Here is a 27,639-nt window from a genome sequence, read left to right as displayed (position 1 = left end):
GCAGTATGCAGTGGGCATTGTGCTAGTGTTCCATTCCGAACATAGTTTCCTTCTCATTTCCTTTGGCAGGAATAGTGGTAATTAATGAGGTCACATATTTCACAATTAGAGCTGGGATGTGGTTCGAAAGTCTTTTTCCTGTCTCCAGGCACAGATTAATCGGCCTAATGCCTGCTGGAGGGGGCATTATGGGTAGTTTTAAATCTCTCAGGTGGGCAAGAATTCTGATTTACCTCGCTCACATATTTAACACTGAGTGCCTGTATTTACACTGCCATGTTAATGAAGCACCCATCCCAAAGGAGATGCTTCTTATTATCATATATTTTAGAGGCCATATTTGTCTGCATGAAATGCACACTCGTAGATTAATAGTCAAATGTCCCAGGAGTTTTGCTTTTAGCCCAGAGGATTTTTTATTTTTTTTTCTGAGTGGATGCTCTTTGATAGCTCGAGACTTAATGGAGATCTCAAAATGTTTTATTTATCAGCTTTGTTTCTGATGTACCTACTACAATCTTTGGAGAAATAAAAGTATAAAAAATGTACAATTTGTTGACACACAAAAAGAATAGAGATATACTGTAAGTAACACTTTACACTAAGGTTACATTTATTAACATTAGTTAACTACAGCAGTTGAATTAGAACAATATAAAAAAAGTAACACTTTAGTTAAGGATCCAATTCTCATTATTTACTACACAGCAAAAAACATGTTGGGAGATTTATCACCACGGGTGTTAAAATTATCACTTTCCGGGTGAACATACAGGTCCATCTTTGCTAGTGTTAAAACAACACTGACAAAAGTGTTCGTTTTACAAACACTGTGTTAGTGTTTCTTGTTAGTCACTCAAGGTGTTGAGAAATGTATTACTCATAAGTGTACATTTAACACTTGATGTTGATTAACCTCACACACCCAGTGTATTTAATGTTTATTTAATGTAAATACTTAATTTAAAATGGCACTGTGAATGAAATTTAAAACTATATATATATATATATATATATATATATATCCACTTTTATCCAAAGCGACTTACACTGCATTCATTACCATTTAAAAAAAAAACACATTTTTGTCAGTTCTTGCTTTCGCCGGGAATCGCTACAGTAAAGCCATTGTTGTCACACATACAATTGAATAAACAATTTCTTGTTATACTCCAATGCTATAACATCTTACTATGATAAATCTCTATTGCGTTTCAAACAAGATTAAACAAAGAAACATTCCTCAACTAATGTTTTAATTGAAAATACAAAAATTCAACATTGTATATCTTAAAGCAACCTTAATGTTAAAACACTGTCTGGTTTGTAATTCATTCTGATAAAAAATACTATTCCTTTATACATTAGCTGCGTTTCCATTACAGATTTGCGAAAAACTTTTGCGATATTTCTTAAATGTCGATAAAAAACTGTTGCGAAATGACAGCGTTTCCATAGCTGCAGTTATGCGACTAAAACATATTACTTTCCTCTCGCGATAGGTCAGTCCAAAATGATGGCACTTGGTAGGTTTGTATATCCCATCCATCACACTAGCCATTATTTTTATTGGAAGGAGACATATGTGTTATCCAAGCATTAAAGGCAAGGAAAGCCCCTTAGGTTACTTAAGCGGCACGGATATGAGGTGTGTGTGTGTCAGATCTGCTTCAAGGTCTTCATGATAATGTAGCATTTCTGTGTTTAGAAGCCAGTATTACTCTAATCCTATATTGTCTTTTATGAGTTTAATAAAGAACTCCATCTCGTCTTCTCTCCAAACCGAACCATCATCTGTAAAGAATGATCGACTTTAACGTGCGGCAGGTTGACGCATATAGAGTAGAGCGAAATGTTTGAATTTGCATGTTAACTCAAATGTTTTATTTTTATTTTTACCACTTTCGTTATTTTGGCTAGATATTTCGTTTGATTGGCATTTGAACTGAATTTAGAAATGCTTTGGAAAAGAAAAAATTGGCATTTAATAAACGAAATAATTTTTTTGAAATGGAGACCGCGTTTGGAGTGAGTGCATGCAAAATAATTAGTTCCCCGGGTCCACAAATAAAAATAGACAGTTTATAGTTTATAATTATGTCTTGAACTCATCTGTATAGCTAAAAATGACAAGAGTAGCCTATTGTAAATTGTTTCATCTCTCTTAAAGGAAGAAGGAAAAAATGAGAACGTCGGCGCTTTTATCGGCCGTGGGTTAAAGAAAACAGCCTAACTACGAAACTAAATAGGCTACGTTTAGGCATAAACATTAGCCTGTAATATTATTATTTTAATTTATATGTTGATTATGAAAAGTGAGCAGCACGAGTAAGAATCGTAATATGTTTGAGACCTGGGGAGTCACATGATTTTGATCACTTCGAGTTTTATTTTCTAGAAATTCTTTCTTAAAAAATATATTTAGTTTTGTATAAATTGTATTTTTATTTTGATCGATGTTTCATCAATTAATTGCCTGTTTATTAGATAAGAAGCAAACTAAGATCGTCTGGAATGGCTTGACGTGCGTAACTGGCCTGTTTCCTCTGCCTTTGAGTAAGGCTGAAAATACAGGCTAGCTCTTTCTGCTTTAATACATTTCTTGAATATATGTCTTAATTACAGTATATATAGCCTGTAGTCCTTATTAGGAGAAAATATGTCCTTTTAACTACATTATCTTGTTATTACGACACAATTGAGTGGAAAATATAATATATAGGCCCTATGTTGCAGCAATGCGTCACCGCAACAGGTGACATGTAAATGCGAAAAAAACGTTTCCATTGCAGTTTTGCGAAAATGTCCTTTTTCGAATCGCCTGAAAAACCACCTCATGAGAGCGTAAAAACTTTTTTGCGATATATGGGAGTTTTTGCGAAATTGCCGCGTTTCCATTGGGCGTATTTTCAATTCGCAATTTCAATTTGCGCAATTTGAAGGGTAATGGAAACGCGCTTATTAATACATTTACATTTGGCAGATGATTTTATCCAAAGTGACTTACATTGCATTCAATGTACGCATTTTTACATTTTGTCAGTTCTTGCTTTCCCAATTAATCGATCCCACGATCTTGGCGTTAATAGCGCTCCTCAAAATGATCCAAACACATAGTATCGTTCCTGTTAAAGAGACAAATTTGGTTGAAACAAACACATTAAAAAAATCTAAGATATAAAGTTTCAAACATCTTCAATCAACAAGCAGAGATACTTACATAGCCTGTCTTCCTTTCAGGATCTTTTAGGTTTGTAGAGTAATAATGCCAAGGGCATACATAGATTGTGGCCTTTAGTGGTTTTCTTCTGCAATAATAAACAATTACCATGAAACCAAAATCCTCCAAAGCAGAAAGCAAACTAAAAGACTCAAAATAATCAGGTCACTTTGTATTTTACTTCTTTTTATACCAACACATAGCAAGAAACTACTAGCTAGAAGCACTACTGTTACAGATTTACAATACTACAACTAGAAAAGGCTAGAACTAAGTTTTACAGAAAAAATCTCGCATGGCAGGTCACTAATGCATGTCTGCTCAACTAATACAAAATAAGACGAAAAATGTCTCAGTGGGAGAAAAAAACCTCTTTACTCGATCTTGAGTTTCTATATATTGACTGAAGCAGTTCATGAAGAAAAACGCGTCCTACGATGTTTTCGACATTTTTGGAGCGCCGTACAGAATGGTCGGCGTATGTTATCAAAGTACCACGAGAAGATTGCTAGAACATACAGAGCATTTCACTCGCAAAATGTTGCAGGCCGATCAGTATGCGCAACGCCGACAATGATGGACCGTGCTATCCGTGGGTGCTCGGCCAGTGATTGAGCCCCGGGGCGTCACACAAGAATTTTTTTTTTAAAGCAATTAATTCATTCGATTAACGTCTGCTTTGCTTTCTCATTTGAATGACATTTCAAAACACCAGAATTAACTCGTAGTTACGGGGTGAAAGATAACGGTCTTATAAAGGTTGGAAGCCCTAAAGATACTTAACGTTATGCCAAATGAGAAATAACTATCCAAGTCCAGTGAGTTAAAAAATGACACATAATGTTAATGCTGCTACATTATTACAAAATTAGCACAATGAAATTAAGTCACTTACGTAAATCTCGTCCTCCATTAACGAATTTAGTGTGTTAGTGGGGGTTATTCAGTTATGTTAAACTGAATGGTGGATCAAAAGCGCGCTAAATTTAAACTGAGGTAAAACTTATAACACTAAACAAGTGATAAAGCATATAATATTTGTAAATTAACACCAGATTTTATCACTAGATACCCAACACCAGGTTTTTATCCCTCAGTAATTTGCTGTGTAGTTACTTAGCATGCATGTTACTATGATATTGGCTGTTTATTAGTACCTATAAAGCACATATCCGTGCCTTATTTTGCATGACCATATTCTACATCCCTTAATCCTACCCAATACCTTAACTTATGAACTACCTTACTAACTATTAATAAGCAGTAATTAGGAGTTTATTGAGGCAAAAGTCATATAGTTAATAGTTAGTTAATAGTGAGAATACAGGGACCCTAATCTAAAGTGTGACAGAATGTATTCAGTGTAATATTCAGTCTAGGTTGACACAATAGATATGTATATATAACTAACCAACTAACTAACTAACTAAATAAATAAATAAATACATTATTTTAACACTAAATATTCAACTGTATTACTTATCTGCCTGCATTGACACTATATGATAATTAAATTGAGCTGAATTACATCACCGTTTTCTCCAGAGCGGCTTTACAGCCAACTTTGATTTCTAAGTTAACTATTTCTTACTGCTTTTTTCTAGAGCAAACTGAACCCTCTGAATGTGACTCCTCCAATTCGAGCCATAGACCAGGACAAAAACATCCAGCCACCCTCAGACAGACCTGGAATCCTGTTCTTCATACTGGTTGGTAGGTACTTTAATGCAGATATTTTTTAATTCAGTTCAATTCAATTCAGTTCAGTTTCAATAAGAAAATATATAATTTTACTCATGTCCGCAAAATACTGTCAACTATGTTACTAATCAAACAACCCCTAAAAAAAACAAAACATGGTTTATCCCAAAACAATTTGCATCATGTGATATTATTTTGTTCTGCAGCAGATATTTTGAATGCATTACGTTAAATCTCCTCCCAATTATTATTTTGTTCTATTATCAAGAAGTCATGTGTATTAACTGTCTGTCAACTATGCTTGGTACAGTTTACAAATATCATATACAAACCCGATTCCAAAAAAAGTTGGGACACTGGACAAATTGTGAATAAAAAAGGAAGGAAGAATTTACAAAAATCTCATAAACTTATATTTTATTTACAAAAGAATATTATAACAGATCAAATGTTGAATGTGAGACATTTTGAAATGTCATACCAAACAGAGTGGCAGTGTCTCTCAGGATTCAAGATGGGCAGAGGATCACCAATTCCCCCAATGCCGCTGCAAAAAATAGTGAAGCAATATCAGAAAGGAGTTCCTCAGAGAAAAATTGCTAAGAGTTTAAAGTTATCATCATCTACAATGCATAATATCATCCAAAGATTTAGAGATTTTGTAACAAACTCTGTGCGTAAGGGTCAAGGCTGGAAGACCATAAAGGATGGCCATGACCCTTAGACAGCACTGCATTACATACAGGAATGCTACTGTAATGGAAATCACAACATAGGCTCATGAATACTTCCAGAAAACACTGTGGGTGAACACAGTCCACAGTGCCATTCGGCATTCCCGGCTAAAACTCTATAGGTCAAAAAAGAAACCATACTAAACATGATCCAGAAGTGAATGAGTTTGCTCATTTAAAATGGACTGTGGCAAAGTGGAAAACAGTTCTGTGATCAGAAGAATCAAAATTTGAAGTTCATTTTGGAAAACTGGGACGCCATGTCATCCGGACTAAAGAGGACAAGAACAAACCAAGTTGTTATCAGCACGCAGTTCAGAAGCATGCATATCTGATGGTATAGGGTTGCATGAGTGCATGTGGCATGGACATCTTACACATCTGGAAAGGCACTATCAATGCTCCCATCCAGATGTTGTTTCTTTCAGGGAAGACCTTGCATTTTCCAACATGACAATGCCAGACCAGAAGCCTGACAATGCAGCTAGAAGCCTGTTTAATTAGACAAAAATGTATTAAAACATTACTGTTCCTAAACTTCAGCAACTCCTCAGTTCCCAGACATTTGCAGACTGTTATGAAAAGAAGAGGGGGATGCCACACAGTTGTTAACTTGGCCTTGGCCCAACTTTGAGATGTGTTGATGCCATGATTAAAATCAACTTATTTTTTTCCCTTGAAATTATACATTTTCTCAGTTTAAACATGTACATTTAAACATAAACATTATTTACATTTTTTTTTTTTTACTAAAATATTGAAATTTGAAACTTCCATATCATTGCATTCGGTTTTTATTCACAATTTGTTAAGTGCCACTGTAACGCATCCACGGAGGCAGCAAGTTGTGAGAACCCAAGTGCAGTTTTTATTCAAAAATCCAAAACAATAAACTAAAGACTTGACTTAAACAGACTTGACTTACTTAAACAGACTCACCAGCCGTGGGTTACAACATACAATAACAGACAAAAACACATTGTAAACAGGAGGGCATAAATACACAGACTAATGACTGGACAAGGGACACCTGTAAACAATGATCAAACAATGAACCCATGACATTACAGAACACAAGAAAAACCAGGAAGTGCATGACAAAACAAAGCATGACTGTGAACATAGCAACTAAAGAACATGAACTCAAAAACATGAACATGAAACATGAATATGAACCAACACCAAAACACCCTGTGAGAAATCCCCCCCTCTATGGGCAGCTCCTGACCTCCAAACATAATCAAAACACAGATGAAAGTCTTGGGGGGCGGACTTGGGGGAGGGACAGTGTGCCAGACCCCTTGCCATGGCACCGGAAATGGACCCTGGCATGGCTGGGGCGGGCCTGCCTGGGAGCATTGGCGGACCTGGACCCTGAGGCATGGGCGGACTTGGACCCTGAGGTGTAGGCGGATCTGGACCCTGTGGCATAGGCGGACCTGGACCCTGAGGCGTGGGCGGACCAGGACCCTTAGGCGTGGGCGTGCCTGGACCATGTGGTGTAGGCAGTAGGGCTGGGCGATATGACGATATTATCATATATCGACGATGTCTAGCAAATATGTCGATATCGATAACAGTCAGTGTTATCAGACGATAATCGACATCATAAAAATGACGACTGATAAACTCACAGGACATTGCGTTGCCAAATACATTATAAATATTAGTTACCATACACTCACCTTTTTAGTGTGTTTGGTGCATAACTACAGTAGCCTATATGTGTTAAAGCAAAACATTGAATTATGGATAAGACGTTGGTTGTGTTTTCATTATAGCTACACGGGCAAAGAGAAGCACGTTGGCTTGGCTAAATGTTTTAAAACGCTCTAAAAATATTATTTCCTATTAGGCTAAATTATAAATATAATAGCCTATTAATAATACAAACATTAATCAAACATGGACACCTGGAAAACATTTAAAATAGTCTACTAACGCTAAAAATAAAACGAAAGAGAAACCCTTGGGGGAAAAAATAGCTCAACGGGAAAAAAAATAGCTCAACCTTAAACGGTTGAAAATGTCTATAAAAGCTAACCATAGGCCTGTATTTTAAATACTATAAAATAAAGGTGTCAGAATAAAATTATTATAATATAAAAAAATGAAAGAAAAATATATTAAAGTGATGTAAAAATGCGCGTTAAACTCACAGCTCGTGCAGTGACGGAGCGCAGTATTCTGAACAGAAACGCATGAGCTGCTCGCGTCAACACTGCACTTTGCTTAATTACATATTTTCGTTTCGAATGCTTTGTTTAAAAGTGGACATTTTAAGCTTTCTATGCGCATATTTCTCTTGTCTGTGAGGCAAGTAGCCTGCTGCGTTTCGGTTTATTTATGAGACGCGCTCAAGTTCATTAGAAATTAAAGCGATCACTCCCGCGACTTCAACACGATTCATGTCTTCCATTTCCATATTATTTATTAAACCCAGGCAATTGGCCAAAGAAACCTTTATTAAAATTAAGATACAATTTAAACAAAACGAAAGAATGCTTTCTACAAAACAAAACTTAATATTAAACTAAATATAACCACCAAAATCATGTCTGACTCACTCGCATCTTTGCACTTATCATAATCAGATAAAATGTAAAAATACTATTATAATAGGCCTATTCAAACATAATATGCAAAAAGAAAGAAGACAAACATTGTTTAATGGCTACAACAAAGTGAGCTACAGATAAATGTCTGAGCTGGATTTAATTATTTTACAGGTGAGCGGTTCACGAGCGCGTCTGTGTATTATTGAGCTGAGTCAAGCCAAGTCAGCTTTATTTATTATATACTAGTTCTTTTACAATGACGATTGTTTCAAAGCAGCTTCACAGTGTTAAACAGGACAATATTGCAGCAAAATTTGATTTCCAGTCGTTCTGGGAAAACAGTGATGTTATCAGCTTATTTCGTTAATTTTAGTTTTAACATGAGTCACACCGGTCCGCTTCGCTCATTACAGGCTCGTTCTCATAATTACAGTTAATGTGCCGGGCCGGGCAAGGCTCGGACACAACGAGCACAGGCTCGGGCTTGATCTTTTAGGGTCGGGCTTGATTTTTTGAGCACGATCTAAGCTCTAATTGACATTTACGGTGCCATTGCTGCTCGACCACATATCCGTCGTCTTTGAGAAGCGGCTGCAGAGCGGGGCTCAAACGCTTCTGCTGGGTAGTGTACGTGGATATGGCTGCGGAGATTAGTGGTTCACTTTCTTTCTTTTTTTTTTTTCTTCTTTTTTTTTGCAAAGCCTGCAGATAGCTTCTGTAGAATCCACTGGTTCACCATTTGCATTTGGTTTAAATCCATAATACTGCCAAATTACTGATGTACATCTTTTCTTGGATATTAAGCGTTGTCCTCCATTTTATGCCTGGAAAATTTTGTGGCGCGCAGGGGAGTGGGCGGGATCAGTGCGGAGTAGATGATATTATCGGATATCGCGATATTTTTGAAGGCGATTATCGCCCCCTCAAAAATTAACATATCGCCCAGCCCTAGTAGGCAGACCTGGACCCTGTGGCGTGGGCGGACCTGTACCATGAGGCGTGGGCGGACCTCGACGCTCAGGCGTGGGTGTTGACATGGGCAGACCTGGACCCTGAGGCGAAGGCGGACCTGGACCCTGTGGCGTAGGCGGACCTGGACCCTGAGGTGTGGGCGGACCAGGACCCTCAGGCGTGGCCGTGCCTGGACCCTGTGGGGTGGGCGGACCTGTACCCTGAGGCGTAGGCGGACCTCAACCCTCAGACGTGGGCGTGGACATGGGCGGATCTGGACCCTGAGGCTTATTCGGACTTGTACTCTGTGGCGTGGGTGGACCTGTACCCTGAGGTGTGGGTAGACCTCGATCCCCAGGCGTGGGCGTTGACATGGGCGGACCTGGACCCTGAGGCGTGGGCGGAACTGGACCCTCAGGCGTGGACATGGACATTGGTGGACCTGGACCCTGAGGCATGGGCGGACCTTGACCCTCAGGCGTGGGCATGGACATGGGCGGACCTTGACCCTGAGGCGTGGGCATAGGCGTGGGTGGCCATGGCAGATCAGGAGCCATGGACGGCCATGGCGGTAAAGGCAGTTCAGTGGGCCATGTCAGTAAAGGCAGTTCAGTGGGCGGGCTCTTGGCAGACTGGAGCATGGACATGGCCTGGAGCTGGCTCATGGGCTGCTGTGGGACTGTGGGGCTCATCGTCCACCACACCCAGAGTAAAGGATGAGCCACTCAGGAGTAGCGCATTATCAAAGTAACGAGCCAGGGAAAGTGATTTTTTTTTTCCCAAGCAGCTGGGACTCCAAGGGGTCATTGAGTCCAAACCTAAAAATGTATTTTAGCTCCACTTGGCTGCACAGTTCACAAAAGTCCTGTACATAGTCCTCCACATTGCGATGGCCTTGATGAAGGTGATGCAGAGAAACTGTTGGGTTCATTGTTGGGGGGTCCGTTATTCTGTAACAAATCCATTGAGGCAGCAAGTTGTGAGAACCCAAGTGCAGTCTTTATTCAAAATCCAAAACAATAAACTAAAGACTTGACTTAAACAGACTTGACTTACTTAAACAGACTCACCACTCGTTGGTTACAACATACAGACAAAAAAACACATTGCAAACACGAGGGCCTAAATACAAAGACTAATGAGTGGACAAAGGAATAGCTGTGAACAATGTTCATACAATAAACCAATGACATGACAAAGCAAGACTGTGAACATAGCAACTTAAGAACATGAATTCAAAAACATGAACCTGAAACATGAACATGCACCAACACCAAAAAACCCTGTGACAGTCACAACTTTTTGGCAATCAGGTTTGTATATTATTATTATTATTATTATTATTATTATTATTATTATTATTATTATTATTATTATTATTATTATTATTATTATTATTATTATCAAAACAAAAACAAAACAGAGGAAAAGAAGACGCAGAAATGAGTGATCGCATATGTAAGCAGATGCATATTAAAATAATGTGATCATCAACAATAAACACATATAAATCAAAATGGCCTTATGTTACTGAATGAAATGTTGACCTAGGACAAGCTATAGGACTGTGTTTTAGGTGTTGATAAACTCGAGCTATACCATCAATGTTTTGATCATCATTTTGAATATAATCCAGATGTAGTCTTTGAAAAAAATGTGATTTTGCTGATGTGAAATGTACATTTAATAATAGAATGACTCGCATATATACAAAACTGCACTCTAATGTTTCCATACATTTGGAATAAAAACTCAGTTCTTAAATAAATGTTTAAAAGGTTTTTAAATGTTACATGTTTTCCCCTCAGAGTTAAGCACTGGCCATTGTTGCTATGTCTATAAAGACTACAGACTAAAGAAATTGGGACGGGACATATAAAATTCCTTGTTTCATGTTTCCAACAGCTTAGTAGTATGTCAAAAAAGATAATAATCACATTAATAAGATAATAGCGCAGGTTTTGTGTCTCTACTGCATTTTAGGTCAACCTGCTGCGTACCCAGAATTCTTCTCACTCAACAGGAGCACAGCTGAACTACGCCTACTGAAGCCTGTGGACAGAGAGCTTTACCAGCGCTTCACTCTCGTCATTAAGGTCATTATATCATCATCAGGTTATCTGCTGTAGATGGCTGTGAAGATAAGAGGGGTTCATTGAACGCCCTACTCACTGTTTCCAGAGGCTCTTATATTTGAGTGTCATCATTTTTACAATATTATAGGCTGAATGTTTTACAACCACAATAACACTAGGTGTGGAAATTGTCTCTTCTCTTCATATTACAGCAATATCATCAATTTAACACACTATTTGCACATACTTTAACTATTGTTCCCTTCAAAACCTATATTACATAGGAAGCATTTTAAAAGGTACATAACACACACAGTTTCTGCCAGCCTCATGTTAATCTTGAATACCTATAGAGTAGTATTGCATCCATATCTCTGAAGATTCTTTAGTTTTATCATTTAAAAGACAGATATGTTGTACAGATTTTTTTCTGAAAACTCCCAAGCTCGTGCAGGAGCGCAGTGGAAGGAGCTAAAGATTCACAAGCGCACACACACACACACACACACACACACACACACACACACACACACACACACACACACACACACACACACACACACACACACACACACACACACACACACACACACACACACACACACAATACATCATGGCATTATCCCTAGATAACTTGCGCTTCACTATACATTGGTTATATGCACTTACTCGCCTATTGCCAACAAAACACAGACATTTGATACCGTTTTATTCACCGCCTGTGGTTTCGTCGCATGACCGGAAACAAACAAGCACATTTGCAGAACTCTGTTGCTGTTATATATATTGTGGCAGGGTGAAGGATCACGCAACAATGAAATTTGTGCAAAACCCCCAGAGGGTGGATTTATTGGGGAAAACAGTGACAAACATGTGAATTTAAGGTGCAGGTGCACTGTAGGTGTCCTCCTTCCGGGTGCCCTGGTGCTAGCGGTGACGTGGGTGCGGCGAGGTGGCCGGAGCGTCACAGGCTGCTTTCTGGGTGAGAGAGAGAAACAAGCATTAGCATAGTGCTGCATGGAGATCGTGCTCAAACTGGTGTCCCAGTGTGAAGGCACACTGATATATATATATATATATATATATATATATATATATATATATATATATATATATATATATATATATATATATATATATATATATATATATATATATATATATATATATATATATGTATATGAGACACTTATCTCACGAGATTGGCTTCATAAGAACAAGATGGGACAAGATTTTTACATAGTATTTTTTAGAAATTCTCATGATGAAAATGAAGACAAGAAAAATTGTTTGCAGGTGCATTTGACATGTTTTAACTCATCACCTTTTAACGAATGTAATTTCATTTCTACTTTCCAAGTATGAACTTTTTTTTCTTTTTTTTTGATTGTCCCTTCAGACCTTAGAACGACACATGATTTATGAGCTTCTACAAATTTGACCTCCTAACTGAACTAACTGATCAAGTGCAAACAATAATTGCAACCATAATCAAAGTACTCAATATTCTTAAAATTCAAAGTGCAAATAGAGACCAGGTATTTTTCAAGCATGATGCCGAGCTAAGAGATGGTTACAACTACACATATAGCTTTCATATTGAGAGATATTCTCATGCCTCAGGGAGTCGCTTTTAAACAGCATTAGGCTAATGTATTGAAATCGTGTTTGAATGCCTTTTGAATTACCTTTCTATCCCATTCCGACATTCAGTTTGGAGTTCAGGAGATTGTCTTGATGAGGACCCCTAAATGCATTGAAGCAACTGCAATTGTCATATATTAGAATGATGGTCTGTATCTTTAAGATTTATGTGCACTATACATTATGGGACCGGAAGTTAAGTATATGGAAATGAGCAGAAAAGAAGTAAAGTTGCCATGCAGAAAACTGTCAGGTGTGCGGCTGATTTAATTCAGTATAGTGTATAAGAGACATCTGAATACACTCAGAGCAGATATACAACAGCCATGTGATTGGTTGATTAGATTGAACTGGTGTTCTTAATAATCCTTTAGATGAGTGTATACAGTCGTGGTCAAAATTGTTGGTACCCCTGGTAAATATGATCAAATATGGCTGTAAAAAAATTATCTGCATTGTTTATCCTTTTGATCTTTTATTAAAAAAACCCATAAAAACCCAACCTTTCATTTAAATACAATAATTGACAATGTGGGGTAAATCACATTATGAAATAAATGCTTTTCTCTAAAACACATTGGCCACAATTGTTGGTACCCCTAGAATTTTAAATGAGTAAAATATCTCTGAAGTATATTTACATTAATATTAAAAAAAAAAAAAATAGCACACCAAGGTGACAAGGAACATGAAATTGTCCAGCTATGATGTCTTGTTTCACAGGAGTATAAAATTAAGGAGGCATAAAAGCCAAAATCCCTTAATCATTTATCACAATGAGTGAAACCAAAAAATATAGTTCTGATGTGCAGCAAAAGATTGTTGAGCTTCACAAAAGAGGCTTTAGGAAAATAGCTAAAGCATTGAAAATTCCTCATTTCCATCATCAGGGCAATAATTAAGAAGCTCGATTTAACTGAAGATGTTACAAATCTGCCTGAAAGGGGACGTGTGTGTAAATTGTCCTAACGGACGGCAAGGACTCGTTTGAGTGCACAAAGACTCTCCAAGGATCACAGATGGAGAATTGCAGAGATTAGTTGAGTCTTGGGGTCAGAAAGCCTAAAAAAAAAAAAAAAAAAAAAAAAAAAAAAAACCCTACATCTCCACATGTTGTTTGGGAGGGATTCAAGAAAAATCCTCCTTGCTCATCCAGAAACAAACTCCAGCACATTCAGTTGTCAGACACGACTGGAAAGTCAAAAGGGACCTGGTTCTGTGGTCAGATGAAACTATAAAAAAGCTTTTTGGCAGCAAATCTACCAGACAGGTTTGGTGCAAACAGGGATAAAAAGTACCCCATGCCCATGGCTAAAAATACCACTGGATCTTTAATGTTGTGGGCCTATTTTTTTTGCTGGAGGTCCTGGACATCTTGCTCAGATACATTGAATAATGGATTTTAGCAAATACCAAAAGATAAAAAATCAAAACCTGATGGATTCTGCTAGAAATCTTATAATGGGAGTTGGATCTCCCATCAGGACAACGATCCAAAATAAACATCAAAATCAACATACAAATGTGTCCTTGAGCACAAAATGAAGCTTCTGCCATGACCGTCCCAGTTTCCTGACCTGAACCCTATAGAAGATGTGTGGCTGAACTGAAGAGAAGAAGCACCAACATGAATCTGAAGGATCTGGAGAGATTCAGTATGGAGGAATGGTCTCTGATCTCTATTCAGGTGTTCTCCAAACTCATCAGGCATTATAGAAGAAGACTCAGGGCTGTTATCTTGGGAAAAGGAGGTTGCAAAAAGTATTTTATAAAAGGATATCAACAATTGTGGCCAACGTGTTTTGGAGAAAAGCATTAATTTCATAATGTGATTTACCCCTCATTTTCAATTATTTTACTTTAATGAAAACGTTAGATTTTTGTGAATTTTTTAATAAAAGATCAAAAGGATAAACAATGGAGATTTATTTTTTACAGCCATATTTGATCATATTTACCAACAATTTTGACCACAACTGTGTATAGTATGACACACTACCTTTTTAAACTTTTGAACAAAATGTTATTTTATTCAACAAGGAAACATTAAATGGATCAAAAGTAACAGTAAATAAATGTATAATTTTACAAAGGATTTATATTTCAAACTGATACAGTTCTTTCTGTTAACTTTTTATTTGTCAAAGGATCCTGAAAGAGTGTATTATGATTTCCACAAAAAAATATTAAACAGCACAACTGTTTACAACCTTGATGATAAGCAAGGTATAATGCATGTCCAGCCGGTTGTTATCCCAGTCCTTCATCACCCTAAAGGTGTTTATTCTGCAATAACAACCGGCCAGATATATTTCCCCCCTTATTACACGGCTACTTACCACATAAGTAAATAGGCATGTAATATTAAGTTAAAATGTTTTTATTAGCTCTTTAAATGCAAATCTTCTGCAGGGAAAACAGTTGCTAGCAATCATCTTTTTCAAACATAGCCATACCACTTATTACGCAGTATTTCACCAAATAAATAATTATGGGGAGATAAGAGATATTGATTTGAAATTGAACTTTTTTTTTTTAGTTGCCAGCCAGCGTTTTTGATCATTTTTACAAAAATGTAACGACCCCCAGAATATCTGAACATGCTACATATCAAGAACAGACCCTCTGCTTTTGAACACACACACACACACACACACACACACACACACACACACACACACACACACACACACACACACACACACACACACACACACACACACACACACACACACACACACACACACACACAATGTGGTGTACAGGGACTCTCCATAGGCGTAATGGTTTTTACCATACAAACTGTATTTTTTACCCCCCTACACCTACCCATCACAGGAAACATTCTGCATTTTTACTTTCTCAAAAACACATAATTTAATATGTTTTTAAAGCTATTTAAAATATTTGGACATTTGAAATGCCCTCATAAACCACATTTAAAGTGTAATACCAGTGTAATACCCATGTAGTTATACAAATATGTGTCCTCATAAACCACATAAAGAGGCTCACACACACACACACACACACACACACACACACACACACACACACACACACACACACACACACACACGCATACACAAACAAAACTTATTTTATTCTATCTTCATGTTTTCTTTTTTTATCAACACTTCACACATTTCATAAAAAATAGCAACATTTTGCAACATGAAGTTGAGAAAATCACGTTTTTGTGTCAAAAGCTACACAAAGATTGGATTAAGAAAGATAATTAAAACATAGATGGTATAGGTTGAGTCCATCAATACCCCAAATAGTCACAGTCCTATACCTCGTCCTGGGCCGGCATTGCTGTTTAATGTTGATGATCGTGTTATTTTACATATGCATATGCTTACATAGGAGATTGCTTATTTCTGCTTCTTCTTCACATGTTTTTTGATCAGGAGATTCAGTACTTGTCCGGAAGATGTGTAATAGCATCCCCTAACAGTGAAAACACATGGAAATCCAGAAAATTACGTCAGTGGTGGGGAAAGAGTTAACATCGTACCTGTTTGTTATATTATAATCCATTACAGTGTAGAAAAACAATGTTGCAAAATGGCAGCAGCTGCGTTTGTATGAAACAAAAGAGTGAGTGGGGATGCTGGACTATTGATTAAATAATTAAATAACTGCACACAAAATATTGATTTGAGTTTTAATATTTTATTAGCTTACCAAATGGAGAAACTTCCATAAGGAAAAAAAAACAAAAACATTCTTAGCAAGTGTATAGTGCCGACTTCCGTTACCCAGATGAGTCTGTGTTATCTGTTTTTACCAGTTGTTATCGGGGGATTAAATCATTTAAATGCATGACACGGAGCCCAAGAACCACACAATGTGGCATGCATTCAAATCATTTAAGGCACAGCTAGTCATGGATTATCTGACTTATACCATGGTCATTTGCAGCATTGACAAGTTAAAGCTGGTATTAATGTTTTCATAATATTTGACAGGAAGGGTAAACAATGACTGTTATTTTCCTCCGTTATGGCGTGTTAGATGTAGCATTCTACAAAATCAGCAACAGAGGTAAGAATGCATTTATTTAAATTAAATTAATAAATTAAATTATTTATAGCATTCATTTTCAATCTTCGATCTTTGTCTGCGCGTGAGTGTGTGTGTGTGTGTGTGTGTGTGTGTGTGTGTGTGTGTGTGTGTGTGTTTGTGTGCTTCAATTAAATATTAAATATTAAATGATTAAACTGACTGGAACTACCTGTGCCTTAAACAGTTTTATAACATGGTCTGTCTGAATACTCAATTCTGATTGGCTGGAATATGTGCAATAAAACCATTAATGCACAGTTAGTTCCATGTCAGTTTAATCACCGTTCTATATTAATGTGCTGTTTTCAGTGAAGCACACACATGCCACAGAGAGCAGTGATCATGCTGAGCATACACAAAGGAGCACATAAACTTATCAACGGGTGCTCCATGACTTTTAGTAATTAAAATAACTTTTTTTAGTGAAACGCTACTGTATATTTCTCAGCAACAAGGGGCTTACATCGTTATTTTGAAATAATTAAACTCACTGTTCCGTTGTTAATAGAGAGGCAATGAACAGACGCAGGTAAGATGTCTCTCTCTCTCTCTCTCTCTCTCTCTCTCTCTCTCTCTCTCTCTCTCTCTCTCTCTCTCTCTCTCTCTCTCTCTCTCTCTCTCTCTCTCTCTCTCTCTCTCTCTCTTAAATTAATTAAAACAATTGCATAAATTCAAATTAATGTAATATTATGCATTACTTTATCTCTGTATCTGATTCAAAGCGGGCAGATGATCTAAGAAGCCAAAAATGTTTACCCTTCTGGTCAAATATCGCGCTGCCACAGTGTCAGATTTTTTTTTTTTTTTTTTTTTTTTTTTTTTTTTATATGGCCCTGAATGACGTCATTTAAAGGTGAAATTTCCATGTATTTGCACTTCTCCCGGATGTGCATGTGCACACATCAACCGATGTGAGAGTAAGAGCACGTCCATGAACAAACTTTGTTCGGGTTATGGACGCCGTCGGCAGTGCTGTCGTTTCATGTGTAGAATCAACAATATCACTAAAGGAGTGTGATTCTAGTTGTGAGGCAAAAAAGACAACCTTGTTCAGCTTCCCAAATAACCCAGTGTTAAGGAAACAGTGGATGCAGTTTTTATTGTTTTGTTTTTTTCGGAGCAGCAGCGGAGTACTGCAGGTGTGTTTTTGTTCCCGGTCATGAGTCGAAACCGCAGGCGGTGAGTGTAACTGGTTCTTTGCCTCAATGTCCAGCTAGTCATTGTTTATCCCTTACTCAATGCTCATCTTTCAGCAAATCAGAATCGAGTATTCAGACAGACCCTAGTATAATATTATTATTTTTCTTGAGCACCAAATCAGCATATTAGAATGATTTCTGAAACATTGTGTAATACTAAAAACTAGAGTAATAAAATATAACAATATTACTGTTTATACTTTTTCGTCACATACTTGAACATAAAAGATTTATTACCAAAACATAAAAACTTACCAAACCCAAACTTGTAGTGTTGTGCAATATAATTAAAAAGCACTTTTTATTCATATGTTACTGAATATATTTTTATGTTTCTTAAGTATCACGTCATTAGCTTAGCACTATTGAAATAAATCAATCAGTCGGGTTTCCCATGAGCTTCATGTGGTGAATTTTTGTCACACAGAGTGTCTGTCTATGTAGAGCTTTCCAAATCACTCACTTGAGATTCCATTGCAGTTAGGATGCTGCCTTTGTAGGTGGTAGACAGCGAGACAGCTCACTTGCATTTGGAAGAGAGTTTTGTATATTTAATTACATTAAACATGCTGTATCTTCTAATTGAATTGAGCTGGAAGAGAGAAAGGGGGGGTATAAATTGAAACGAGGAAGCGAACACTAGTGTGAAATTATTCTGCTCTGTCATAGATTTTGGTGGAACAGCAGTAACAGCAGGGGTAATTTAAATGTTTCCTATGTGAAACGATGCATGACTGTGTTTGCTGTTATGATTTTTCAGTTTCATAATAACAAAGAACGATATGCTATTCTCAGTTCGCTTCAAGCTTACTGAAATTCTAGACCAAATAACAAACAAAACATTGCCGCTGTCAACATTGTCAGATGTGTGTATGTGTGTATTTCAAGTGTGTGAAGTGTCTATTGAATTACAGAGCTGCAGTATTTCATGGCTTCTTAATGAAAGCAGTGGGACTCATAACTGAAATGAAAATATTCAGGGATCTGTATACACACTCCTCTTCAATGTTTAGGCATTTTGGGTCCATGGATTTTGGGCCATATTTTAACTGCTAGACTTTAATTAGAAATAAGTGAAGATCCTTTTGATGAATTTGAAAACTAAATAAAAAATTACAAATCCTCTGCAGATTATAGTCAGCAGGTGCATTTTGAAATGTTTTAACTAATCATCTTGTAATTAATTTGATTTCAACTCTACTTTCTGAGTTTGAATTATCTCGTCAGACCTTACTGTAAATGAATTATGAGCTTCCTGAACGTCTAACTGAGGCTGTGTGTGACCTCCTTATTCAACTTCTTTCTACAAATTGAACATAGAAATAAAAAACGATATAAATAACAAAAATAAATAAGAGTTGGTTACAACTACACAGCCCAACCTAAGATAGCATTAATATTGGGAGATATGCCTATATATTTTTTCTTGAGCACCAAATCAGCATATTAGAATGATTTCTGAAATATTGTCTAATAAAGACTAGAGTAATAAAATATAACAATATTACTTTTTATACTTTTACATCACATACTTGAGCATAAAAGATTTCTTACCAAAACATAAAAACTTACCAACCCCAAACGTCTCTGGTTACGACTGTAACCTTAGTTCCCTGAGAACAGGGAACGAGATTCTGCGTCAGCTTGATGCCTTTCGAAAGGGAACGCCTCTGGTTATGACTGTAACCTTAGTTCCCGGAGAAGCGCGAGTTCCCTTTCAAAAGTGTAGTCAACAATTACAACTAGTGTAGTTCCATATAATTAAAAAGCACTATTTTTACCCATGCGCTACTGAATATATTTTGATGCTACTTGAGTATCACGTCATTAGCTTAGCACTATTGAAATAAATCAATCTAACTATTATAAATTAGGTGTTGCCTAATTTGCACCTAATTTATAATAGTTTCTAATTAAACCGATCATTATCCAACAGAAATGGCTTTTAATCAGAATCTATCTGAATTAAATGTTTTTTTACTCAACGAGAATTCACATTTTAATCTTGCAATATCTCATGGCATGAGACATTTATTATCATGATGATGTATCTTTTTCCCTTTAAAGTTTTTTTACTTGTCAGTTTATTTGGACATGCTATGTATATTCTTTGAAGTATAGCCGTCATTATTGAATCTTAATGTTTATATTGATAAGCAGGTTTTATCTTTTCAGATATTTTCACCATGACAGTTTAGTTTGTTTGTTTGTGAACAGGCCGAACAGGATAATGGCCACCCTCTTCCGGCATTTGCTGACTTGCAAATTGAAATTCTGGACGAGAACAACCAGGCGCCTTATTTTCGGCAGTCCTCGTACCAGGGCTTCATCAGTGAGTCAGCCTCGGTTGGCACCACCATCTCAGGGAGCTCCAACCTCACGGCTCCGCTGGCTATCATAGCACTGGACAATGACATAGAAGAGGTAAGTTGTTATAAAAAGAGTCAGGGCATTTTCATGATCAATGCTGCTTCACTCCTGTCTTGGGAATGCAAATATGCATAAAATCACAGATGGTTTCAGTCTCTCCATATGTTTTATATTGTAGCTGCTGCCAGGGGCCACACCAGTAGGTACCAGAGTGATGTGATGTGTTCCCTTTTTCCTTTTCTTTTCTATCCTTTTCTTTTTTCCCAACTTTATTTTGCTTTTTTTTATTTCATATGGAATATTTCCATGTGTCACTTTATATGTTTATTTTAGGACTGTCAAGAGATTTAAAATTTTTAATATGGCTTAACATAGCTTGCCTGTAGCTCAACCAGTAGTGTGTGGTGCTAGCAACGCCAAGGTCATGGGTTCGATTCCCAGGGAAAGCAAGAACTAACAATAATGTAAAATGTGTACCTTGAATGCAATGTAAGTTCATCCCAATATGTAAATTATGTAATCATTTACTCACCCTTAAATGGTTAGTTCACCCAAAAATGAAATTGATGTCATTAATGACTCACCCTAATGTCGTTCCACACCCATAAGACCTCCGTTCATCATCGGAACACAGTTTAAGATATTTTATATTTTAATCCCAGAGCATATGCAGTCAATGCCCACTTCACTGTCCATGTCCAGAAAGCTAATAAAAACATCATCAAAGTAGTCCATATGTGACATCAGATGGTTGATTAGAATCTCTTGAAGCATCGAAAATACATTTTGGTCCAAAAATATCAAAAACTATGATTTTATTCAGCATTGTCTTCTCTTCCGTGTTTCTCCAAAAAGATTCAAACGGTGTGAATCGATAAATGATTCGGGTCGCCAATGTCACGTGATTTCAGCAGTTCGGAACGCGTTAAACCTCCAAACTGCTGACATCACGTGACATTGGCGACTCGAAGCATTGATCGATTCACTGATTCATTAACCGTTTGAATCTTTTCATAGTTTTTTGATATTTTTGGACCAAAATGTATTTTCGATGCTTCAAGAGATTCTAATCAACCAACTGATGTCACATATGGACTACTTTGATGATGTTTTTATTCCCTTTCTGGACATGGACAGTGAAGTGGGCATTGACTGCATTATGCTCTGGGACTAAAATCTAAAATATCTTAAACTGTTCTGAAGATGAGCGGAGGTCTTATGGGTGTGGAATGACATTAGGGTGAGTCATTAATGACATCAGTTTCATATGGAACATAAAAGAAAATAATTTGGCAAATAATAATAATTATTATTATTTTAACTTATTTCGTACAATGATAACCAAAACAGTATGTTCCAGCATTCTTCAAAATATATATTTTTTATATTCCGCAAAATAAAGAAAGTCATAGAGGTTTAAAACTACAGGAGGGTGCATAAATGATGACACAATTTTTTAACAAATTATCCCTTTAAAATTTTTTTATTAATATGAAAATATAAAATTGGGTGCTTCTTAATTTAAAAGTCTGCATAAAAGGCTGCATATCTCGCCCTCCACATCGTCAAGTTCTGCCGAGGTCCGTCTTTATTTGAATCTATTTTGTTTGGTGTTTTTCAATCAGCTCATTTTGAAGATGTATTTAGTGTATCCTTTGCGACCTTCAATTACTCAAAATCCTTTGCAAACATTCCACAAATAATGTTTTCTAAAAGGAAGGCATACATGTTATCTTTTGTTTTGGTGTAAATGAATCACTTAACACTAAACTGTTATTCTATTAACTATTCTTTTACTTTTTATTCATTTTTTGTTATGTTTCCACCATTGTTGCACTTTAAGATTCTTCAGAATGAAAAGTGCATTATAAATAAATATATCTATTATTATTATTATTAAACTGCCAATAATGTTAGCCCCTGTTGATATAGAATAGAAAGGCAGTTTATATAAAGATTTTTAATACAAAGTATTTTTCCAAAATTAAGTATTAGTAGTATTTTCATGCTGCGACTGTGGGGTGGGAACATGTATTATGTAGCCATGTGAACTTATTAGACCATCTCATTCTGAGAAAGACTTTAACCTTACAAGCCTTGAAAGACTGGACTAGGAATGACGCAGCCTTAAGATGCAGCCTTATGTTTCAGAAGCACCCCCTTTTTTTATTTTTTTTATTAAATAAAATAAGAAACATAAACTGCGGTAAATGTTTTAATGAGCAAGTCATTGAGGCAGTATTTCTTTTAATTAGTTCAAATGGCTGATTCATTCAGGAATGAAATAAATGGCTTTCATAATAAATTAAACCATTCAATCATTGGTTCACCTGAATGATTAGTTTAAAATGTGGATACATTCAGAAACAATCGATGTGTGTTGCTTGTAGACACACAACAGTTCTACTGTGGCTTTATAGGTAGTGTATGTATGTCATATTTTATGCATACTGTATGTATAAAATGTTTGTTGGCAAAATTAAGCAAAAGCAGACGATATTGTCTAAAATATAACATAATATTCACTTCTTAATTATTTAAGGTTTGTTTGGGATAAAAAAGCACTTTTGGATAATATTCAGACCCCCCTAAATTGTTCAATCTTTTTTATATTTCAGCCATTTGCTACAATCATTTAAGTTAATTTTTTTCTCTTTAATGTACACACACATCATCCCATATTGACATAATATTTGAATTGTTGAAAATTGTTGACATTTTTGCAGATTTATTAAAAAAGGAAAACTGAAATATCATATGGTCATAAGTATTCAGACCCTTTGCTGTGACAGTCATATAGTTAACTCAGGTGCTGTTCATTTCTTTTGATCATCCTTGAGATTATTCTACACCATCTTTTGAGTCCAGCTTTGTTTGATTATAGAGTTTGGACTTGATTAGGAAAGCCACACACCTGTCTATATAAGACCTTACAACTCACAGTGCATGTCAGAGCAAATGAGAATCATGAGGTCAAAGGAACTGCCTGAAGAGCTCAGAGACAGAATTTTGGCAATGGCACAGATCTGGCTAAGGTTACCAAAAAAAGGTCTGCTGTACTTAAGGTTCCTGAGAGCACAGTGGCCTCCATGATCCTTAAATGGAAGACGTTTGGGACAACTAAAACCCTTTCTATAGAGCTGGTCGCTTGGGAAAACTGAGCTTTTGGGAGAGAAGAGCCTTGGTGAGAGAGGTAAAGAAAAACCCAAAGATCACTGTGGCTGAGCTCCAGAGATGCAGTCGGGAGATGGGAGAAAGTTGTAGAAAGTCAACCATCACTGCAGCCCTCCACCAGTCGGGGCTTTATGGCAGAGTGGCCCGACAGAAGCCTCTCCTCAGTTCAAGACACATGAAAGCCTGCATGGAGTTTGCTAAAAAAAAAACACCTGAAGGACTACAAGATGGTGAGAAATAAGATTCTCTGGTCTGATGAGACCAAGATAGAACTTTTTGGCCTTAATTCTTAGCAGTATGTGTGGAGAAAATATCACCTGTCCTATACAGTCAAAACAGTGAAGCATGGTGGTGGCAGCATCATGCTGTGGGGGTGTTTTTCAGCTGCAGGGATAGGGCGACTGGTTGCAATCGAGGGAAAAATGAATGCGGCCAAGTACAGGGATATCCTAACTGAAAACCTTCTCCAGATTACTCAAGACCTCAGACTGGGCTGAAGGTTCACCTTTCAACAAGACAATGACCCTGAGAAGGAAAGGAAATGCAGAGGATCCCCAAATACAGGTGTGAAAAACTTGTTGTATCTTTCCCAAAGAGACTCATCGCTGTATTCAAAGGATGCTTCTACTAAATACTGAGCAAAGGGTCTGAATACTTAGGACCATGTGATATTTAAGTTTTTCTTTTTTAATAAATCTGCAAAAACATCAATAATTCTGTGTTTTTCTGTCAATATGGGGTGCTGTGTGTACATTAATGAGAAAAAAATAAATAACTTAAATTATTTTAGCAAATCGCTGCAATGTAACAAAGTGAAAAATATAAGGGGGTCTGAATACTTCCCATACCCACTGTAAATATAATATCTAAAGTCAATAATGCAGTATTTTTATTGTTATTTAAAGAGTCCATTATTAACTATGTGCCACAAAACTCACTAATAATCTGCACATTACAGTCCCTCCAGAAAAACTTGTTTATGTGATCGCATAATTCAATGCATAATCAGCCAATGTCTGCATATATATGCGGGAGAAGCATTGCAAAAAAAAAATACGGCACACTTTCACCGCATAAATTGCTGATTTCTGCGTGCAAATTTCACGATGACTGCATTTTCGTTGCAAAAAAAGTCACATTTATATTTAAAATAAGGTTGAAAAATTTTACTTTACACAAGAGCAGTCATTTCCCTCTATTGCCATGGGAACGTTTTGACGTGATTACGGTGGCGAATAATTGGCCAGTGTTAGAGGCTTACACAGTTATAGTTTTCATTTTCATTGTATTTATACATTTTTAGAGGAGCTGTAGCATATTCCTTTTGTAAGCTACAGAATTAGTTTGATTCTAAGTTTGAGCCATGTGTTTAAGGTTTGAAATAAAAGATGAGAACTTAAATTTTCCCAGCACTTTCTGTGATGTAATATGCTTGCTTATCATAGGAAGTAATAAGAAATTATTTTTTTACATTAAGGTATTAGCATAGTGAGAACAGGGTATTGGGTATTATCAATTTGTGGAAAGGAGTTCAGTTAGGAAGTAAAAATTTGTAGAATAGGTACAACCATTTTGGACCATGAGCAAGGCACTGCGACCGTCGTTAAACTAGCAAAAGGGGATTTGTCCACGTGCTTCAGACCGCTTAGATCTTTAAAATATGGACTCTTGTATTCATATTTTATACATTTTAATGACCTAACCATTGTGAGTGGCTGTATAAAATGTGCATGTGCTTAATTCTTCTCACTATATTACATTAGATTATTACATTACATTTGACATTTGATAACTTTTGAATCCTCTGAACTTTCAAACAAACTATTGAGTCTGTTCTATTTCTGAAGAGGTTCTTGCATGTCAGAGTGAAGGAGGTGGTTGAGTGACACTTAAACGTTTTTATGCAATATCAGTGCTGCGTGACTGCATGAGGCTTGTTTTTAATCTGTAATATTGCTGAATTCAACTCTCATCTTTGTTTTATGAAGACAAAAGATCCTCAGTTAAAGATCACACTGAATGACTACACCTCCATCTTCACCATCACGTCTTCTGGCATCATACGTTACCTCACCCTGCTGAAACCAGTGGACCGAGAGATACAGACGAATTACACTTTAACGGTAGGAGACTGTACACACATTTACTTGTCTAAATGAAAACCTCCCATTGGCTTTGTTTGTTTTTATTTCAACTAATTATAATTCATACTAGACGAACCCAACATATTGCGTTACATCACAAAATCAAAAGGAAAAAGAGGTAACTGAATTTTGTATAAAGAAAATAAAACCAGTTATTTGTTTTGACAATGAAGGACATTTTCTCTCTCAAATTCTTAATTCAAATTATTCTCAGTGGGTATTCTTATTTCTGTCATTGTAGACATATGTATTCTGACACATAGACATTCTGTCATATGTATATTGGAGTACAGTATTTTTTATAATTTAATTAATAATTTGTATGAATAAAAACGGCTTTATGAGACCCTGTCACTAATGTTATTTCTCTCATTGAAAATGAATCTGTCCTCTTGAGATTATTTACTGATCTTCTTACATTGTGTGTGTCACAATCTGCCCTGTGGTGTTCTGGCATGAGGAGCATCTGAATTATTAACAACAGGGAATGCTCCTACTTTAAGATTAATATTTCTGTCTTGAACATCAAGGCCCAGCATGACATCTCTTCGCTGTGATGAACAAAACAATCTGATTGAAAAGATGCTGTTTGTTCAGTATGTGAAGTGTCTCTTCAGGACTCTGTCCATCGATCTAATCTATTGATCTGAGATTTGGGCTCAAGTGTCTTTGATCTTTCTAGAATCCCTGATCTCCAAGAAGCTGTTAAAAAGATAGCTGGATCACAGGAGGACCATTTGAGCCCTGTGTTTTGATCGTTGTTTAATCTGAGAGGTGGTGTTTGTTTCATGGGCCATTCACTGCAATAGCATGTTGCGATAGATTGGATAAGGGTGTGTCCCATTTATGGCTAAACAATGGATGATATGAGATGTTGGCAAGATGATAAAGTCTCAGTATGCAATTTTGCAATAGTTTTATTTCAGGGTATTTATTTATGTATTAAATAAATGTGACCTACGTGAAGCTAATTGAGCAAACTCTGAGTTTCAGAGATGGTTTACACTCGACATAACCAAACAAATCTAAGCCGGTTTTGATCAGATTCAACAGGTTCACATTGGTCACTATAAACATACTTTTATAATTAACTCTAGAAAATTTGCACCTGAAAAACTGACTTCTGCAGCGAAAAAAGCCAATGACACGGAACATGGAGTGTGTTAGTTTGGGTCTATTCTTGCGAGAGAAAGATGGCACAATTCACTTATATGCTGAAGAGTAAAAATCATAAATTCTATTTACAAGACAAGAAAAAAAAACTAACAGCTGCTGGCAGCGATGTTTGAAAAGGCAGCTGAAAGAAATATACATGTATGCATTGACATTGTAAAAGCTTTATATACAGGTGCTGCTCACATAATTAGAATATCATCAAAAACTTTATTTATTTCTCCATTATTTATTAATTCCATTCAAAAAGTGAAACTTGTATATTATATTCATTCATTCATCACACAGACTGATATATTTCAAAAGTTTTTTTTTTTTTTTTTTTTTTGATGATTATAACTGACAACTAAGGAAAATCCCATATTCAATATCTCAGAAAATTAGAATATTGCTTGAGTTGAGAACAATACAAATAATTAATTTTTAGAAATCTTGGCCAACTGAAAATTATGAACATTAAAGTATGAGCATGCACAGCACTTTATGCTTTTGTTGGGGCTCCTTTTGCCTGAATTATTGCAGCAATGTGGCATGGCATGGAGTCGATCAGTCTGTGGCACAGCTCAGGTGTTATGAGAGCCCAGGTTGCTCTGATAGTGGCCTTCAGCTCTTCTGCATTGTTGGG

General features: G+C 36.5%; 1 protein-coding gene across 1 annotated transcript in view; it reads left to right on the top strand.

The window, feature by feature from the left end:
- pcdh15a (protocadherin-related 15a) overlaps window positions 1-27,639 on the top strand; it is a 361,007-nt gene that overhangs the window by 163,393 nt on the left and 169,975 nt on the right. Inside the window, exons 10-13 of the mRNA XM_067421546.1 lie at window positions 4,825-4,933; window positions 11,148-11,260; window positions 20,371-20,577; window positions 25,686-25,820. Coding sequence (XP_067277647.1) covers window positions 4,825-4,933; window positions 11,148-11,260; window positions 20,371-20,577; window positions 25,686-25,820 — 564 coding nt within the window. The remainder of the gene's footprint in view (window positions 1-4,824; window positions 4,934-11,147; window positions 11,261-20,370; window positions 20,578-25,685; window positions 25,821-27,639) is intronic.

Source organism: Pseudorasbora parva, chromosome 17, assembly GCF_024679245.1.
Source record: "Pseudorasbora parva isolate DD20220531a chromosome 17, ASM2467924v1, whole genome shotgun sequence".
Lineage (NCBI taxonomy): Eukaryota > Metazoa > Chordata > Actinopteri > Cypriniformes > Gobionidae > Pseudorasbora > Pseudorasbora parva.
Note: the sequence above shows the minus strand (reverse complement) of the source record. Positions and strands in the feature narration are given on the sequence as shown.